The sequence below is a fragment of the Tupaia chinensis genome, unplaced genomic scaffold (assembly GCF_000334495.1).
Source record: "Tupaia chinensis unplaced genomic scaffold, TupChi_1.0 Scaffold000602_1, whole genome shotgun sequence".
Classification (NCBI taxonomy): Eukaryota; Metazoa; Chordata; class Mammalia; order Scandentia; family Tupaiidae; genus Tupaia; species Tupaia belangeri.
In genome coordinates, this window is record NW_006160120.1 from 1,211,387 (window position 1) to 1,231,882 (window position 20,496).

General features: G+C 48.7%; 1 protein-coding gene across 1 annotated transcript in view; it reads left to right on the forward strand.

The window, feature by feature from the left end:
- The window catches only part of EYA2 (EYA transcriptional coactivator and phosphatase 2), a 160,993-nt gene that overhangs the window by 45,316 nt on the left and 95,181 nt on the right, over window positions 1–20,496 (forward strand). Inside the window, exon 5 of the mRNA XM_006158553.3 lies at window positions 17,363–17,430. Coding sequence (XP_006158615.1) covers window positions 17,363–17,430 — 68 coding nt within the window. The remainder of the gene's footprint in view (window positions 1–17,362; window positions 17,431–20,496) is intronic.

The following is a 20,496-nucleotide window of genomic DNA, read 5'->3' on the forward strand; positions in this document are numbered from 1 at the left end:
CCCTAAAGAAAAAACCTCTTAAAAAAAAAAAAAAAAAAAGCTACCACGCTGGCCCGGCCCAGGGGCGCCATGCCTGGTACTGAGCTGCCGTGTGAGGAGCTTCAGGGCTGACCATGTTTGGATCTCCACCCACTAGACCCGAACTTGCTGGGCCTGTGTGCACGCACCCAAGAGCCCGAGAAGCTGGAGGGCTGGGGAGGGGGATGACTGCGCGAGCCCCTGTGAGGGTGCCCCTCTCTCACTCTCTTTCTCTCATCCATGCACACTTGCTCTCTATCGTGAATAAAATAAAAATAAACTTAAAAAAAAAAAAATAGCCAGGCTGGCTAATCACGTAGCCTAGTGGTTAAGGGAGCCAGATTGCGCATAGTCTCGGCAACTTGAAGAACACTGTGGGCAGCTGTGTGTGTGTGGGTGGGTGTGTATGTGGGGTCCCCAAATCCCTGCAGGATGGAGAAATGCAGGAGGAGGGATTGTGGTGGGATCGCACCCCACTGGGGAGTGCTCTTCCCTCTTTCTGTCTGTCTCTCTCTGCCAGCGCACACATTCTCTGGCAATTAAAACACAAGGTCAGTAGCTGGGCCTCTTCGTGGCCTAGAGATTAAGAGCCGGATCCCACAGAGCTGACCGTGCTGTTAGAGCCCTAGATAGGATGACTTGGAAAATACCTTGTGTGTGTGTACTCCAAACCTCGACAGGATGGAGAAAGGGAGCAGGAGGGAGTGTGCTATGACTATGCCCCTTTGGGGGTATTTCCCCCTCTCCCTCTCCCTCTGTCTCTGTCTCTCTCTCTCTCTCTCTCTGGCAACTGCATGAAAATCACAACCACATGGCAGTGGGTGGTCTGAGTGCATCCTACGGGACAGTCCTCTAACCCCAGCATCCCACAGTAGGTACTGAAATCAGTCTCACGTGACCCAGGAGGAGACTATGGTGCAGATGCGCTCAGCGATTTGCTTGAAGTCACACGGTGAGGGAGTGCTGGAGCTCCAGCCTGAGCCCAGGCTTTCTGACCAAGAGGCAATGCTGTGCTGCAGTGTTGAATTGTGTAGAGCTGCCGCTAGAGATGGAGTGTCTGCTGGAGGGTTGGAACACCTGTAAACCCGTAAAACCTGGGGGCCTGTCCAGGGGCTTATCACCCAGCAGCATGTGTTCTGTTAAACCGTTGGCATGCCCCCAGCTGTGAATCCAGAGCTGCATGGGGTCCAGAGGTACCCCGTGGGGGCCCTATGATCAGCTTAAGCCTACCTGGAGGCACAAACCACCCTCCACAAGGGACTTAGATAACAGCAGGGGCTTGACATTACCCACCATCCACAGGGCCTACTGCAGCAGGACACCACTCAGCTGCCACTCCTGCCCCTGGGAGCTGGAATGCTATAGCCAAATCCAATTTTGGTTCTTTAGCATTTAAAGGACCCTCTGATCCCCAAGAAATCTGGAAATGTTGGCACCTCAAACCCTTATCCTTTCCTGAATGACACAGTAAGCTTTTTGAATAGTTCATACTTGCACGTAGTGTAAAGGTACCAGGAAGCCTCCTGCTTCTGGCCCACACCACCCAGATCTCTGCCCCAGCAATGACCCCCATCACCAGGTTCTTAGCCTGTGTGTGCCTAAGCATCTGGGCACGCTGGACATTTTATGTAAGTGGCGAAAACCCAACCCTAAACACGCCAAGACATACGGCCCATCAGCAGTTGCCGGCAGTCCACTCTGGTCTACTCTTTGCATTAACAGCTTGCAGTGTCCGATTCTGGATTCTGTCAGAACAGACTAGACTAATCCTGGAAACCAGTGGTGAATTCATTCAATGAACATCCAAGGCCTTGGTGAACTCAGTGGGGCAGTGTACAGGGATCTATTGGTAATGTCTGCCATGACCATGGGAGGGGAGGTTTAGGGTAGAAGCTCGGATTTTTCTCCCTTGATCTCTCTAGTAAGTTTCCCTTAGGCCCAGCAGGTGTCATGGTAGTTAAGATGCTGGACTTCCACATGGCTGACCAGAGATCAAGTCCTGGACCTGGCAGCTTGCTTTCTCACTTTCCCTCTCTCTTTCTCCCCGATGCACATGTGTCCTATAGAAAATTAAATAATAATAGTAAATAAAATAAATAACTTGGTTTTTAAAAAAGAGTTTTCCGGGACCAGCAGATGGCGTAATGGTTATGTCACTGGATTTCCACATGCCCGACTATGGTTCAAGTCCTGGACCTGGAGGCTTGAAACTCATGCCAGGCATATGGTACATGCGTGCCCAAAATCCTGAAAAGAGAATGGAAGAGAGGGGATTGCAGTGTGGCCATTCCCTCAGGAAGTGATTTTTCACTTTCTGTCTCTCTGTTTCTCTATCTCTCCAGCAAGTGCACGTACCCGATAGGAAAAAATCTTTCTTGAAAAAAAAAAAAAAAGTTTCCCTAACTTCAATCACAGGTTCCCATGATTTAGTCACATCTAAATAACACTCATACTATTTGATTTTTTTTAATTTACAGACTTCTTTTGGCTTAAAAACAAATTCATTTTAAAAGGCAAATTTATAGCACTACCTTAAATGGAAAGTCAATCATTAGCCACGAGTGGAAGGTAACTGGTAAAAAATAAATCACTAAAAATAAAACAGTATTATTAAATTCTAGCCAGGCTACAAACCCGCAATGTGTTCTCTCTTAGTTACAAAAAGAAATGCGTGAGTGTTAAAGATTTTCTCCTTAACAAGTAATAATTGGTATTTATTGGGACCAGCCCTATAGCCTTGTGGTTAAGAAAGCTGGAGTCTGCAAGACCAATCGCAGTTCAAATCCTAGCCCCAGCAGCTTGAAAATCATGCCAGGAACATGCGCATATGTGCCCCAAATCCTGACAGGATGAAGACATGAAGGAGAAGGAATTGCAGCATAGCTGAGTCCCACTTGGTGGTGGTGGTGGTGGTGGGGGGTGGGGGGTGCTTTTTTCTTCTCTCTCTGTCTCTCTGTCTGGCAAATGCCTTCTCTCCCTGTCTCTCTCTGGTAAATGCCTAAAACCCTTGACCCCCCCCCAAAAAAAATAAGATTCAGGCTGAAAATAAAAATAAATGGATGGAAAATATTATACCATGAAAACAGCAAGTATTATAAAAGATTACCATTTATTTAATACTTGCTACATCCTGGGGGGCTACCTCACAACTATGGAAAGGTAGAAATGATCACTTCCCCTTTTTTTAAAAAAAGTAACTTTTAGGCATTATTTATTTATTTTATTTTATTTGTTATATTTTTCCTAATTTGACCAGAGAGAGAAAGGGAAAGTGGGGAAGCAAGCCACCAGGTCCAGGACTCGAACCATGGTCTGCCATCTGGGAGTCCAGCACCTTGACCACCATGCCACCTGCTGGCCCCAAAATTATCACCTCCTCTGTAAAGCAGAGTAAACAGAGGCACACAGAAGGTCAGTAACATGCAGGACCGCTTAGCCGATGAGTGATAAAGCCAGGACTGGGACCCAAACATTCTAGTTCGAGTCCAAGCTCTTAACCTCTGAACTAGGCTGTCTGTGAGATGAGTTAACAGAGAACCAAAAAGAGAGTCATCTAAAATGACCCTCTGCATCACCCCCGGGGTGTCTGGCACACTCTGACGGCCTTAGACGGGCAGAAATAGCACAACTAGACTTAGGACATACATCGGGTTCTCACCTTGTCTTTGTTACAGATACATGTATGACCCTGGTCGTGCAGCCTCTGATCCTCCATTCCCCCAGCTGTCAAACACAGGAGTCGGGCTTGATTTGAGCTGCCATATGGCAGGAGCCGTCCTTATCTCACAAGACGCTCGGCACTTGGCACACATTATCAGAGTTTATTCAGGTACAGGCAACAGAAAGCACAGTGTCCCAGCTTCTCTCTGTCTGTCTCTCCTGCTCTACTTAGCCTCCAGCTTTTATTCCAAATCTTATCACCTCATGGTCACAAGGTGACTGCTTCATCTCCAGCCATTACCTCCACATTCCAGGCAGGCAAAAGAGGGAAGCAAGGAGGGAAGCAAGCAGCGCCACAATTAGGCAAACCAAAGTTTTCAGGTTTTGTTTTATTGGCTGTACTTGTGATGAGGACATCCCTGGCTGCAAGAAAGAATGGGGAAGTGGTCATTTTTACCTGAACTCGCTTAACACTGGAAGGGTGTCAGGTAGGTACTTATAAATGCTTAAAGAAGTGAAGGCGGGATGAGGGCAGGGAGGCTCATCCCTCACGCCCCTTTCAGCTCTCCAGAGCTATGATAAAAGAATGTTCCTCCTGCTCGCGTAGGGTGCTCAGCGCCGAGTAGGAATGCTACACTTTTCCATAAAAGGACTTCTCCGTGAACCTCTACATGTTGAGGCCACTTTTGTTTTTACTGGCACACTTACTCCAGGGGAATGAAAGTTCATCCCAGAGCAGATGTATATTTAAGTCCGACAGAGGCACCGGCGGGGAACCCATGGAAAGGGAATGTTTTCAAAAGGGGTGGGGGGGCAAGCGGCCAGGCCGGGAAGGTCACGCAGAAGTCTCAGGAAGAACGTGTCAGGTGCCTTCCAGCTACGGCTGAGCCTGGCAGCGGCCTCGGAGCTGCCCGTGGCCGTGGGCGTGGGCCGCATTCCGCACGTGGCCTGCCAGCACCCTTCTCTACACTCAGGAGTGGTGCTTAGCCTTCCGTTTATGACTGGCCTGACTGCTGGGCAGCCTCGGACGAGTTCCTTGGCCTCTCCGTCCCACCTCGCCTCATCTGTAAAGTGGGTTGATGTTCACACTCACTTTATAGAATCGTTCCGAGGATTAAATGCGGGACTGCAGACAAAGCTCACGGAACTTCCCTGGCACGTGATAAGCTCTCCATTAATGTTCCTGCACCGTCACCATCGATGTCACTGTCACTGTCCTACGTGAGTGGGTCAGCAGAACCCGGCACCTTTCCAACCAGTGTCGGACAGGTGTGGGGTAATTATCTCCCTCTTGCGGTGGTCGACGAGATGAGATTTTGATATGGTCGAGCTGAAGGTCGTTTTAGCCAGAGACGTAAGTGTTTGTGGAGAGCAGCCGGGAAAGTGTGCACGGGGCCCGTTGGTGAACCGCGAGGGGCACAAGTGTCAGCGAGCCCTTCACACCAGGGCTCTGCTGCTGGTCTCAGAGCGCAGGCGCCCCCTTCCCACTGAAGTCCTCGTAGATTTAAGTTGTCGTTGGGGCCATTTTCAACATATGACGCTAAAGGATCTTGAGGAAGTGAGGGGCCTCCGCCTGATGGGGCCACTTTCCATGTGCTCACCTCCAGGAGCCCTGGACAACCCATGTTCCCGGGTGCGCGTGCTCCTGAACCCACTCGTTTCTCAGCAACTGCCAGTCAGACACTTGAAATACATCATGGACAAAACGGACAACAACCTAGTTTTGTGGTGGAAAAGACAGACAAAAACCAATACTTAGAATACAAAGGGGCTTCCAAAAGTTCCTTTAATAATGGAAGTAAAATATGAGTTTATTTTGATGCCCAAAACATAGTCGTTTCATAATATACATTTTCAGGAACTTCTTGAAGGCCCCTGGTACATGTCATAGAGGGTGAAAAGTAACAAAATAGTCATCAGGAAGATCGGGGTGCAAAAAAGTGCGCCCTTCAATCTGGTGGTCAGACCAGGCCTCGCTGAGAGGCTGCATTCGAACACTGGGTTTCTTCAGCCTGCAGGTATTTGTAGAAATAGCTGTTAAATTTTTTATCAGGTAATTTTTTTTTGGGGGGGGGGGGGGGGGGGTTTTGCTTCACTCACCAGAAAGACAGAGAAAGAGAGACAGAAAGAGAGAAATCACCGCCCCAGGGAGGATGGCCACACCGCAATCCCTTCTCCTCCATTTTCCCCTTGAGATCTTGGGCATGCACGCCCATGCAACGGGTGTGAGTTTAAGCCACCAGGTTCGGGACTCGAACCATGGTCGACTACATGGGAGTCCAGCAACATAAACATTATACCAGTTGCTGGTCCCTCAGGTTAATTTTTTTTAAGGAATTATTTTACTTTAACTTTATTTATATATCCATTTTTTTATTTTTTTATTTATTTTATTTGACCATAGTGAGAGAGAGAGAAAGAGAGGGAAAGTGAGAAAGCAAGCCACCAAGTCTGGGACCTGACTGCAGTCAGCCACATGGGAGTCCAGCACCGTTAACTACCACACCACCTGCCAGGCCCTTCCCCAGGTTAATTTTTTATTCTTTGAATCCACAAATGTTTATTGATGGCATCTTCTAATTGCAGCCTCGAAAATCCTATAAGTACTAATCCTCTAAGTACTATTCCCTTTTGAGAATTGAATCGTAGGAAGGCAGTGTGACTTGCTCAAGGTCACACGACCAGGGAGTCACAGAACCTGGTTCTGAATCCGTGACTGAGAAACTCCTAAGTGACACACTTCTTACCATTTATCTGCATTGCTTCTCACTGTGTTAGCCTGAGGGGAATAGATCCTAAGCAGGTAATCATGTACCTAATTAAAATACTGCACTTGCAGGTCCAGCCTCTGCGGTGCAGTCAGCATGTCCGACTACAATGCTGGAAGCCACATCCCCGGCCAGGTCTACCTGAAACACACATGAATAGGAGCCCGGGATTCTGATAAGCCAGAGGTCTGGGAGAGGGGAATTACAACATGACTAGACCGCATTGGGGGTGGGGGAAGGAGTGTTCACTCTCTCAAGCGCACACATTCTCTATCATGAATGAAAAATAAAACATTACAATGAGGCAATTGCTGTGAAGGAGAAGTGCAAGAGCTTTGAGGAACTATTACTGGGCCTGGAGAATTTTTTTTTTTTTAAATGTCGTTTCTATGTATGAATCGGTAATTGTGGTGTAATAAAGCACCCCGGAACTTAGTGGCTTAAAACAGCAACAATGTATTGCAAGGGAATCTTCAGACAGTTCATATAAAATACATATCATGAAAAAATTATGCATGGATTTTTTAAAAGTTTATACCTAAACAAACTTGTACTGTTATTCCATTTTTCATGGACTTTCAAAGACCCCTTGTATGTCTCATAATTTCTTGGGTTGGCTGGGCTCAGCTGGGTGGTTTTCCTGTTCTTCGCTCATGCAGCTCTGTGCTCCCCTATCTGGTGGTTGATGGCTGCTGCAGGCTAGGGCACCTTGATTCTCCTCTGCATGATCTCTCTTCCTCTGGGTGTCTGGCCAGCTTCCTTATAGTATGGGTTCCAAGAAGAAGGTAGTGGAAAATTCCAGCTCTAAAAGACATTATTTATGCCACATGCTGTGGGTCAAAGCAAGTCACAAAGCCAGCTCGATTATACAAGAGGGGAAAGAAGCTCTATCAGTAGACTGGGAAACAGCACACACAAACAGCACACAGGAATCAGAGGAATTCTTGGCAGCCATATCTGAAGACAACCTACCACATCCTGTCTTAAAGACTTGTTACACATTTCCAGAGTAGCGGGAGCAGTGTTCTCATGGATTTGTCACTGGGAAGAGCTCCCATTTGAGCCCACCCTCACCCTCTTCCTCAGCTTCTTTTCCTAGCCATCTGCATAAGCAACAGAATTGCTGTAGAACCAAGAGGAGTTTTCTCAAAGTTGGCAGGAGCTGTCTCTGAGAGTTCTGTTCAGCATCAATGGTGTACGAGTGTTTGGGCCAGGTTCAGGCCTGCGTTCAGCTGCTATGACAAAGACCAAAGTTAACAATGGTTCAGTGGGAGAGCAGCTTAATTCTCTCCGATGTAGCAGTCTGGGTGTCACAGAGTGGAAGCAGACTTCTTCCATCTTGTTCCACCTCCCTATGTTGGTGGTGAGCTTGGTCTGTTCAGACTGTTCCAACCAATCACTGTGGACAGGTAGCTAATAAACAGCAGAAATGGATTTCTCATGGTTCTGCAGACTGGAAGTCTGAGATCAGTGCCAGCGTGATCCGGTTTGGGTGAGGGGTCAGCTTCCTGGCTCATAGACAGCCATTTTTCACCACATCGTCACATGGTGAAAAGGAGGAAGGGAGCTCTCTGGAGCTAATCCCATGCACGAAGCTCTTCCCTTGTGCCCTACTCGCCTCCCAAAAGCCTCACCTCCAGATGCTATTACACAGGGGATTCAGTCTCAGTGTATGAATATGAGAGGGTCTGTAACCCCCAGAATGGCTTACCATCATGTCCTCGTTCAGCCAGAGGGAAGGACAGGGCCACCCCTTCCTTGTAAGGGCAGAGCCCAGGTGTTGCAACCAACACATTTACCCATGGCCTTGTACGATCTAACACACCGCACCTAGCTGCAGGGCAAGTTGGGAAATGTATCTATTCAGAATGGCCCTGGGCCCAGATCAAGTTTGTCAGCTTTGTCGCTTTGAGAGAGAATGACTGAATGGACACTGGGGGCAGGTGCCAGGCTCTGAGCAGCTCGGCATGTGGATAGCCCACAGGTAACAGTGAATCTTTCCTCCTCTCCGCATGGCGTGGAGCACCAGCTGTAGGCTGCCCGGTCCTCCCAGACCTCGTCCTAAAGCAGCAGCCCTCCCTCGCCGTGAGCACTCAGGGTATGCACGCTGACGGAGAGCTCACGCTGCAGGACTGGCTTCGAGTCGCGCAGGAAGACGTGTGGCTTTTGAGCTGATGCGCCTTTTCGGCACCATCCTGTCGACTGGTCAGATCGCATCAGTGGGTGCCTGCATCCACAGAGGGTTCCTCCCAGGCCAGCTCTGGCCAGGTGTGTCACCGTGAAGGATGCCACTGCGTAAGTGTGAACTGCGAAGGTGACATCAGGAGTTCCACACCTGGCTGTGTCCCTGGGCAAGGTTGCGGCAGATCTGAGCTGCCTCTTGGAGCAACGGCACAAGCCCAGGCTCTGGCTGGAGCTCGCCTGCCGGTTCTCAGCTGTGCAGCCTTAAACATGTTTCTCAACGTCTCTGGGCTTTAGTTACCTTATTTTTAAGATGCTCATTTTGAGTATGGCATCTATATTCCCCACGTTACTTTGAAGACAAATGTAAGATATCATGGGGGTGGCTTGTCCGTTTTTAAAGATTTATCATGTACATTTTGCAAAGAATGATTTTTCTTTTTTCTAAATTTAAATGTCGTGTTTAACTCCCTTGTAAGACTCAGAAAGGCAGGGACTGTGTTCCCATCCTGTCCCAACGGAGTATTTCAGAACTTGGAGCTGAGCGGTGCCCCACAAAGCATGAAGCAGGGGTGCAGAGGAACGAGAGAATGGACCGAGACTGGGTGGCTGCCAGCAGAGGGGCAGCAAGCTCGAGACCCCCAGGAGCAGGTCGGGGCCACAGATACGCGAAGTGGGCTAGCCTGAAAAAACAGGACCACCCTGCTCTATTTTCGTTAGGGACATGGGGACTATATTGCATCTTATTGCTAATTTAGTGGCCTAAAACAGAACTCGTTTACTCTCCAATAGTTCTGGGGTCAGAACTCTGGAATCAAGATGTGGTCTGGGTGGCCTCCCTGTGGAGGCTCTGAGGCAGGAGCCCTTATCCAGCCTCCAGGGGCTGGGGGGGGGGTGGCTCCTTTCTCCATCGTTAGAGCCCTCACTCTGACCCGAGCCTCTGCCGTTACACCTCCTCCCTCACTCTGCCCACCTGCCTCCTTCTTTCCTCCTTTTCTTTTTTTTCCTTTCCTTTCCTTCTCTTCTCTTCTCTTTTTTTCTCTCCTCTCCTCATTCATAAGAGAGGAAAAATGGAGAAGGGTCCTCCACAGGGCTCAGTCACTTTCCGCGTTCTGCCCTCCAGGGCCCCGGGGAACATACACACTCGCATACTTCCAAGCCAGCCGGGCAGGGGATTCGAGACTCGGCCCGGTCTCCTTCTTAACAGACCTGTGAGTACATTGGGATAATCCAGTTGATAATCCCGGATAATCTCCCCATTTAAAGATCCCTAACAGAATCACACCTGAAAAATCCCCATTGGTGTGTAAAGTAACATGTTTATAAATTCCAAGGATTGGGATGTGGACTTTTTTGGGAGGGAGGGGGGACACCATTATTCACAGATATGCAGAGACTTTTATTTTAACTGTAAGAGAGATATCATAGGGGCCAGCAGGCGACGTGTTGGTTGAGGGTGCTGGCCTCCAACATGGCTGACCGCAGTTCAAGTCCCAGACCTGGTGGCTTTCTCTCTCTTTCTCTCTCGTCAAAATAAAATTAATCAATTAATTAAAATAAAATAAAATAATTCTTTTTTAAAAAAGAGAGAGAGAAAGAAGGCCAAGGATTATGGCTTCTCTCCTCGGTGTTGGGGAGACTGTGGTGGGGTGGGGGTGGAATGTGGTCATGTAAGTTCTACCTGAAAGGGGCGGCATTACTCATTTCTAGCGGATGGTTACACATAAGAAAGTGGGCCTGATTTTCTTCCTCCACTTTTTTGTTCAAAGAGCAGCTCAAAATCTGGATTTTTTTTTTTTTATGTGCAATAATTAAATTTTTAAAAATACCAAGCAAAGGGTCCCTGGGAGATAGCATGAAACACACCAGGTCAAGGTGCTGACCCCGAATGGCTGTACATTCATCGCCTCGTTCTCTCCGGCTAAAGAGAAATAGCAGGGGCCAGACGGCGGCCCAGCAGTGGGACACAGCTCTGCGGGCGATCCCACCTGGGAGCTCAGTTCCCATCTGGAGACGCCCCGAGTAACCAGCACACCATACCCCTGAGCTGGGGCTCCCTCCCTCTCCTTCTCCCTCTCTCTTCCTCTCTATTGTTCATTGAAGAAATAAGTAAGTAAACTTTTCAAAGAAAAATAGCACAAGGGGAATGATATTAATATGAGAGGGATGTTCGTTTCAGCTTCTGAGTCCCAGATACAGTTCTCAGCACGATGCGTGTTAATTCATGCAGTTCTCACAACTGACCTCTAAGGTAGGTGCGGTTTTGTTATCGTTGTGGTGTTTTGCTTTATTTTGTATTGTTTTAGATTCTTGCCACAGGGTATGTGTGCTCACCAGAGAGAGACAGAGGGAGAGAGGAAAAGTGCGAAATCACCCCCCAGGGAGAAGGCCAAGCCATAATCCATTCTCTTGGGATTTGGGACACACAAGCATATGCTTCTGGTGTGTTTTCCAATCCACCAGGTCCAAGACTCGAACTGTATAATCAACCATGTGGAATCCAGAGCCTTAATCTCCATGCCACCTGCGGGCCCAGTAGTGTTCATCTTGATTACCACTAACCCCTTGGTTTAAATACTTCCTTCCTGGGGACCAGTAGTTGGCGTAATGGCCATGTCGCTGGATTCTTATGTAGTCGACCACAGTTTGAGTCCCGGACCCAGTGACTTAAACTCACGCCGGGCGTATGTGCGTGTGTGCCCAAGATCCCAAGAGGCGAATGGAGAAGGGATTGCGGCGTGACCATCCGCCCTGGGGGATGATTTCTTGCTTTCTGTCTGTCTCTCTGTCTTTCTGGTGAGCGCATACGCCCTATAGCAAAAATACCTATCCAAAAAAAATTTTTTTTAATTTCCCTTCTGTAGTGAGAAGACAATATACAAAATAAACACAAAATGTTCGCAGGACAAATGGGCAGGTCTTATCTGTCCCTTGGGCTGGCCTAACACAGAGGAAGTTAGGAAGTATGAGCACACCGCCAAATTTTAAGAAGGCTCGAGAACACCCATAGGTGATGGCAGGCATGGGGAGGGGAAACACCCAAAATTTGGGACTTTGGACAGTTTCGCCTAGGAAGATTGGAAAAGATGGCTAGAGAAGGGGAAATCAACCCAGCAGACATGAAAGCCAAGGTCCGCATCTGCTTAGACCATCAACCCTGTAAAAGCAATGTGAGGTTCGAGAGCAAGCAGTGAATTACGGCTGTTAGGACCAAGGACAAGAAGGCTTTGATCTGAAAGTGGGAGACAGCTTAAGGGAAACTGTGGCTTTTGCATTGGTTATCCCCACCTCCTCCTGGGGCACGTTAGATGGACCCACATGGAATTTACGGGTCTGCAAAGGAACCTTTTTCTTAACGGCAAACATTCGAATAGAGCAGCTTTGGAGGAGCCCAACTGACATTTAGCACAGGCAAGCCCAGGGCCCCAGCAAGCATACCTGAGAACGGCGCAGCATTTTACGAGGCACTGTGCCCCACCAGAGCAGACAGATACAGGGCTTGTGATCTTACAAGGCGTTCAAGGATTGCTGTGCGAGGTCATTGTGGTGAGCACTTGACCTTTCTATTTTAAAAAGTATCAATTTAGAGAAGCTTGTCTTTACTGCCAGGAAACTTTAGAGCAGAGATTGTAACTGTGGCACTTCGGATGGCCGCCCTGCCACTGAACAGATGTTGGCCTCTGTTTGCCCCAGGGTGAGAGCCTGGCCTCTGCCAGACTTTCTCCAGGCAGATATAAAAGTGCATTTATGGGGCTTCGCCATTGCAGTGTGTCCACAGTGCGCATGGCCGGCAACACAAACTAAGATCGAAACAGCCCAGCAGACAGCCATGTACTGTCCGGGAATCAGAAGGTATAGCAGACAGTGTCTGGGGCACACTGGGAGGGAGAGAGGGAGCGGAATTGCAACGAGATTCAAGCAAGCACCTATTGAAACTATGAGCGAACCTTCCAGTGGGGTGGAAACTATAGCAGGTTGGAAGTGGGAGAACACTGAGATGAAAAACAATGGACCCCTGGCGCTGTCTGACCCCCTCTTCTGCCCGCCCCCAGTCGAATCCCAGCTCTCCTACCTACAATGTGTGAGTTATAAATTGCAAGTTGCTTCCAATTTCTTACCTCCTGCAGGGCTGCTCAGATGTAGAACCTTCCCTGGTGACCCCACCAGAACCCCTCTGGATGAACCTGCTTAGTTTAGGTGCGCACCCCTAAAGCAGTGGTTATGGTCAGGGGACTGCAGTCCTGGGTCACATGCTCCCTTTCTGTCGGATTTCCACCAGGGAAGTGTAGACACCTCTAACTGTTTTACTGCCCTGGGACTAGACCAGCACAAATTGCTTTGCAGCATGAATCGTTTGTCTCAGAAACTCTGATCTTTCTGGTTACCATTCCTGAGAATCCCTCCAGAGATCCTTGATGGGGAGAATAGTGCATTGGGCCTTTGGGTCCACTGTGATCCCCTGATCTGTTTCCAACACACTGGGGGAAGTCAAACGGCTGTTCCTTTCCTATGCTGTATCAGATTTCATCACGCTCCTGTTTAAAAGCCCCCATTGGGGCCAGCATGTGGTGTGGTGGTTAAGGGGCTGGACTTCCACCTGGCCAACCACAGTTCATGTCTCAAACCTGGTGGCTTGAAACTCACACTGGGCATATGTGTGTGCATACCCAAAATCCTGAGATGAGAATGGAGAAGGAATTGCAGCATGGTCATCCCTCCAGGGGGTGATTTCTCACTTTCTCTCTCTCTCTGTCTCTGTCTCTCTAGTGAGCACATTCATCCTATAGCAAAAATCCCTCTAAAAATAAATTAAACAAATAAAAAACCCCATCTAAGGTTTCTCATTGCAATCAGAAATAAACCCCAGTGTCTTGCTGTGACCACTCCCTCCACACCCACCTTACCCAGACCCTGTAGGATTCAGCCTTGAAGAACCCGACCTCCTCTCACGAGCTGTTCCCTTTTCCCCTTCATTTCTCTCACGCTGGCTTCTTGCAGTTTCTCCCAGCTCAGGGCTCTCGCCCCCGCTGTTTCCCTCACCTGAAATGCCCTTTCCTCACCTTCACGTGGCTGGCTCCTTCCTATTCATTTAGCTTCCACTCAGACGCACCTGCCTAAGAAGCTCCTCACATGATTAATTCCCCACTTAACTGAAATCAGCAGACAGGCATGCTGTCTCGTGCATGCTGGGACAGCCTCCTGCTCCTGCAACTTGCCACTTTCCTCCTCGCGCCCGTGTTGGACAGCTGTCCCCACCAGCACCCGTGGTTTGCCCTGGGACTGCATTATCCTTTGCAGCGCTGTGCTGTCCTGGGCCGCCTCCTCCCTCCTGCCGTGGCTTTATTCTGACGGGCATGTCAGAGACACGGTGTGGCTGATCTGAGGTCACTTTAGGTTGGTCCAGAAGAACTGAGGCAGCAAGCGGCCTGTGCCCTTCCCCACAGGAGCTGGGAGATAGGCTGAGTCTGGGCTCCAGAGTCAGAGACCCAGCCTGGATCCCCGCTCTGCTGCCCCCCAGGAGGACCTACTTCCTGGGGTTGTGACGGCGATGAAAGCCAACCATGCACATGAGATGGCTCGCCTTGGGGGAGATAGCGTACCATACATGGAGGCTGTGGTGACATTCTTATTATTTGATGGCTAATGCCAGTTACGAGAGGCTTCAAGGACTTGGATTGCATTGAAGCTGGATGTGGCCCAGGACAGAGAGGAGGGTGTTCATGGTAACTGTCATCATCTCCTTAAAAGGAGGAAATCCAGAGGGCAGCAACGCCAAGAAGGGGTGTGAGGTGTCACCACTGCCGAGAACTGTGAACCAGATCGTGGAGGAGACCATGTTAGTGCCAGGACAGCAAAACCGAGCTAGCATTCATGCCGAGTGCTGGAGAGAACACGGGATCTGGGAACCAAGCACGGGCTGGCAGGTGTCCTGAGAGTCCCACCCAGCCCGCAGGGAAATGGGTCTGGACAACCTCAGGACCCAGCAGCCCACTCCTAGGCTGTGTCCTGGGGAAGCTTGCACACAGGCTCACAAGGGCACAGGCATGAGGACGTTCACAGCAGCCGTGTTTGTGGCGGGCAGAGGGGCCACCCCAGTGCCCTCCCTGGGGCAGTGAGCAGGAGAGATACGAAGAATGCATGCACAGAGGGTCTTACACCTTATTTCTGGGTAAAAACAGAAACTGTGTGAACACAGATCACGTGGAAGTGACAGGAATTAATACCTGCCCCCCAAACGCTAGTCTGTGTTTCACGAGAACGCATACACATTGAGGGACGTGCATCCAACCCGTGGGAATTATTGTCTGTGGAGTGATAGAGAACAAAGGAAACAAAGAAAGAGAAAGAAGAGTTTGGGGTTGGGAGAATGGACTGCTAGCCCAGAGGTGCAGGCAGAGGGCGTGGCTGGCTTCTGCGGTCGCAGTGGAGGTGCGGTGCAGTTCCAAGGCCATAGAGAACCCCTCTGGGGCCAGAGGCAGAACATGAATGCCCATGACCTTGTTGGGGTGGATCGTGGCATGAGGACTCTGTCGGAGATCTCTCTCTCTCTCTCTCTCTCTCTCTCTCTCTCTCTCTCTGTCTGAAAAAATAAGTGAATTTTTAAAAGAAAAGTTGAAAGAACCCTTCTGTCCCATGGATAGCAGGTATGAGAAATCTCAGTCTTTGAGCTCAAGGGGGTAAAAAATAGAGCAGACTTTATTTTCAGCATTTCAGTGCAGTTTCTGTTCTAAGCCACCGTCCTCCTGGGATGCTAAGAAAGCTTCGTTTTAGTCTCTTGGAGCATTTCCCAAACTCTCTAGAAGTTTGGAATCTGGAATCTTAATCCTGGTGTGTTTGTGTCACTGGGACCCAGGCTGTATCTGAGACCTCCACCGTCTTGTCTGCGGGGCCCCGTGGGTCCAGGACACTTCACTGTTGTGTATTACTATGTCAGGGACACAGGACTCTTCCATCATTTTGTCTTCCTAGACCCAGCATTCACAAACTAGAGGAACTGAGATTCGAACCAGAGATGGCCATGTGGTAATTCCTACCTTAGCATCTTGGCCTTCGAAGTCTGTGAGTTCTCTTTCCCAGAATGCTTCTGTCACTGGCCTCTTCTTATTGTTCACGTCTCAGAGTAAATGTTGTCTCAGAGAGGCCTGGCCTGCCCGCTGCATGGTAAATGCCACCCACTGATCGGTTCATCCCACGTGTGCACCAGCTAACACCAGCTAGCGTGAGCTGTACTGCCGGTGGTAACAGTATCACTTTTACCCGCATTTTATTCACAGGGCAATGGAAACTCAGAGAGAAAAGTCAATCCATTCATTTATTTCAAACATAAATGTTACCCCTCAATCCATCAGGATGCCACTATAAAAAATTTAAATAGTAACGATTGACAAGGATGTGGAGGAATTGAAACCTTTGTGCATTTTTAGTGGTGATGTAAATCGGCGTACCCTGTCAAAATCAGGACAAAGATTCTTCAAAACTTAAAATATAGAACGACCATTTGACTCGGCAATTACACTTCCAGGTGTATACCCGAAAGAATTGAAAGCAGGGTTTTTAAGAGAGAGTTCTACTCTCCTGTTCATTATTTTGTCATTATTCACAATAGCCGAAAAACGGAAGTGACCCGAATGTCTAGTGACTGATGAGCAGATAAACAAAATATATGTACACAGTAGAATGGAAGTCAGCCTTAAAAAGGAAGGAAATTCGGACACACGCTGTCGTGTGGATGAGCGTGAAAGTATTATGCTAGATGACATAAACTAGTCACACAAAGGCAAATACTTTTGTATTACAAATCCAAGTAGGATTCCCCTGGTGTTCATGATGTTCGTAGAGCAGCCTAGTTCACGGGGTCAGGAAGGAGAACGGCGTGGCCAGAGATTGGGGTGGGGAGAAACGGACAGCTGTTTGATGGGTCTGAAGTTCCAATTTCACAAGATAGAAACGTTGCCAAGATGGGTTCTGGCATGGACAGCACCACGGTGTTTACGATGGTATAATTATTGGGAAGTACAGGTGGCATAATGGTTATGACGTCACTGGACTCCCATGTAGTTGACCTCAGTTTGAGTCCCAGACCCACGCCAGGTCTGTGTGTGTGTGTTTATGTGTGTGTCCAAAATCCTGAGAGGAGAATGGAGAAGGGATTGTGGTGTGACCATTCCCCCCGGAGGGTGACTTCTCACTTTCTGTCTCTCTGTCTCTCCACCAAGGGCATGCACCCTACAGCAAAAATCTTGCTCAAAAAAATTATTATTATTGGGTCAGCTCTTTGGCACAGTGTTAATGCACTGCTTGGAAGAAGCCAGATCCCACATGGTGACCACGGTTTGAATCCCTGGCCCAGTGAGCCTGAAACACGCCAGGCATGTGCACAGTGCCCAGGGTCGGGTGGGCTAGCGGATTGCAGGAGGAGGATCAAGGCGTGAGAGCAGACCTCGTGAAGGGGGCTCGTTTCTCTCTCTCTCACCCCATCTCTATGTACTTGTACACAAGCACTGTCGTCGTGAGACCAGAATCTGTGCTGTGTACATCATCTCACTCATTTCTCACCGCACCCCTTGAAAAAGATGTTATTTATTCTCCTCATTGACTGAGGACACTGAAGTTTAGCAATTTGGTAACCAGGGTCACAGGTGCCCTCCCAGCCTGGCAGACCTCAAAGATTCCACCTTGCTGTATGCTTCTCCTCTACGCCACGCTAATCTGTGCCCTGTTCCTCCTTCCTGCAGGCACAGCGGGGATCTATCAAGGAGCAAATGGACTGACCAACGCGCCCGGATTCGGGAGTGTGCACCAGGTAGACAGAGCCCCCGATCAGTTGTCTGGGCTCTTCCCTTACATATCCCCCTTAAACTGGGCAACCAGGGAGCCCATTCACATACAGAGGCCCCATCAGGCACCTGGCCTCTCATTCCCTGGGTCTGCAGACTGCAGGGCCAGAGCTTGTAGAAAGCCACTGGGAGGACGTGTACAGGAAGGGACACGAACAGAGCAGGAGGGGTCCCCTGGTTGTCGTGGTGGTGTACGAGGGGTCTTCCAAAACCTCATGTGACACACGTATTATGACAAAAACTATGCATGGATTTCACAATGGTTTATACCAAATAAACTATCCTAATTCCCCTTTTTATGATGTTTTTGAAGGCCCCTCCTATGTTCAATCTTGCCCTGAGCCCCAAACACTCACCAACTATTGAATCTGGGATAGATGAATGCAAATATGTGTGTTCTTTCACCAGACCACGATCGCCTCAAAGGAGAAATGCATTTTGCTCACTTCTGTATCCCCAGTGCTAAGAGCCCAGCACACAGTGGGGGCTTTATAAATGCTTATGAATTCAAACTAAGTCAGCCCTATAAAGACGAATGCTGGGGATCAGAAGATGGCATAATGCTTACATCGCTGGACTCCTACATAGTCAACCATGGTTCAAGTCCCAGACCACGCAGCTTAAAACTCACACAAGGCTCATGTGCCCTAAATCCCAAGAGGAGAATGGAAGAGAAGAGATTGTGGCGTGGCCATCCCCCAGGGGGCTAATTTCTTGCTTTCTGTCTTTCTGTCTGTCTCTGTCTCTCCAGCAAGCACACACATCCTATAGCAAAAATCTCTCTAAAAAAAAAAAAAAAAAGATGAATGTGGCTATTCGTCCACTATTACATTGTTAACACAAACACGTGAGACCGGATGATTTCTAAAAATAGAAGTTTACTCAGCTCAGGGTTTGGAAGCCCAAGGTCTGGGGCCACATCTCATAGATTCTCCTGTTGGTGAGGTCTCAGCACATGAGTTTTGGGGAACACAAACCATAGCAGATGGCTACTATTTTGATTCTCTTAGTTTCATGTAGGCTGAGTTAAGAATTAACCTGCTGTAAGTGTACAGGAAATCTGAGTATGGTTTGTACACTGTCGTGGCTTGGCTAATGGTTTGTCCCTCAAAGTTTCATGTTTTGGACTTTGACGTTGGGAGACGGTGAAGCCCAGTGATTGGTGATTGGATCATAGTGATTGTATCATGGAAGCAACACTCTCAAGGATAGATTAATGATGTCTTGCAAGATCCAGGGAGTTCCGGCTCTTGCAAAAAGGGGTTAGTTCCCCCAAGAGCTGGTTGCTGTAAAAAGGAGTTTGCAGCTCGGTAGCTCTCTGCACGGGCCGCCATCCTCCGCCTCTGTCAGGCACGTTGCGGGCCAGCTTCTTGCCAGCCTGTGCCTTTGAACCTTATAGCTGTCAGAATTGTGAGTTATTAAGCCCGTTTCTTGTTTCTTGTTTCGTTTTTGTTTTTGAGAGGTTTTTGCTCTAGGATGCATGCGCTCACCAGAAAGATGAGAGAGACAGAGAGACAGAAAGCGAGAAATCACCCCCCCAGGGGGTGAGTTTAAGTCACCGGGTCTGGGACTCAAACCTCAGTCAGCTATATGGGAGTCCAGAGACATAGCCATTATGCCAACTGCTGGTCCCAATTAAGCCCGTTTCTTTATAAATCACCCAGTCTCAGGTATTTCTGTTAGTGACTCAATAATGAACTAACATATACACCTTTCCCGTAGGTCTAAAATACTTCAAAATGAAAACTGAACTTGCTTTTAGGGTCATGTTAAAACAGAACTAGGGGCCAGCAGTTGGTGTAATGGTTACAAGGCTGGACTCCCATGTAGTCGACCATAGTTCAAGCCCCAGACCCAGTGGCTTAAACCTCACTCCAAGCGTGTGCCCAAGATCCTGAGAGGAGAATGGAGAAGGAATTGTGGCGTGGCCATCCCTCCAGGGGTTGATTTCTCACTTTCTGTCTCTCTGTCTCTCCAGCGAGCACATATGCCCTATAGCAAAAAAAACGTAAAAAAATAAAAATAAAACGCCCCAGGCTAGATGAAAATTAGGGATATTTTACATGTTTAAATGAGGAATGCACTGGTTCTTCTTCAGTGAACTGAAGAGTCTAAAGAACGTTAAGCTTGGAAAATATGAAAATCGTTTGATGTATTTTTCTCCTTGTCCTTTGTGCTATATCCAGATAAAGTACATGTAAGTAAAACCATTGATTTTTAAGACTTGATTCTTAGCTCTGAGTATTTGTCCATTTCACCATAAGAGCCGGCCACTCCCAGAAGTGCTGACTCAGCAGGTCTGAGGAGGGGGGGGGGCCAGGAAGCGAACTTGCCATGAGCCTTATGTGTGGGGCCCAGGAAGCGAACTTGCCATGAGCCTTATGTGAGGTTGAAAAGCCCTGGTTTGTGGTGAAAGTGGCCAGGATATTTGACACACCAGCTATCATGGGAGTTGAAATCTCTGATCTGCTCAATTAAAGCTTGATAAATAGGATTACTGTCTTGATTCCATCTCCACGGCTCCCTCAAAGAATATTCCAGCCCCCTGAGGCTGTGCACACGCTGCTGTGTTTGCATCTCTCGTCCATGAACCTAAAATGTCTCCTAGTCTCCAGGGGATGTGCAGGTGGTCTTTATTGTCATTCATCTGCTCGTCACTGAGCCAGTACTTACTGAGTTGCCACACGTACCGGTTGGTATTCCCAGCTCTGGGGAATCCAGAAGTGACCAAGATGGCGGTCAGAGCCGTGCCCACACCCCTGAGTCACCTGCCAACCTGCCGATTTCTTCATCCCTGAGCTGAGGGCTTTTCTAGAACCAGTGCATAAGGCAGGCAGCGAGTGCCAGGGACTTAAAATCCCTTGAGCGGCTCTCCAAGACTGACTGGCCAGGTGTCGAAACATCCCAGCTCCCTCGAGTGAGACGTGCGTTTTGTACAGTCTGTGGCTTCCCCATCACACTCCGTTCCGGTCGCCCACTGGCGGAGCCCTGTATCAGCTGCCACCCCTCTTCTTGTCTCCTCTCCGTCTCTC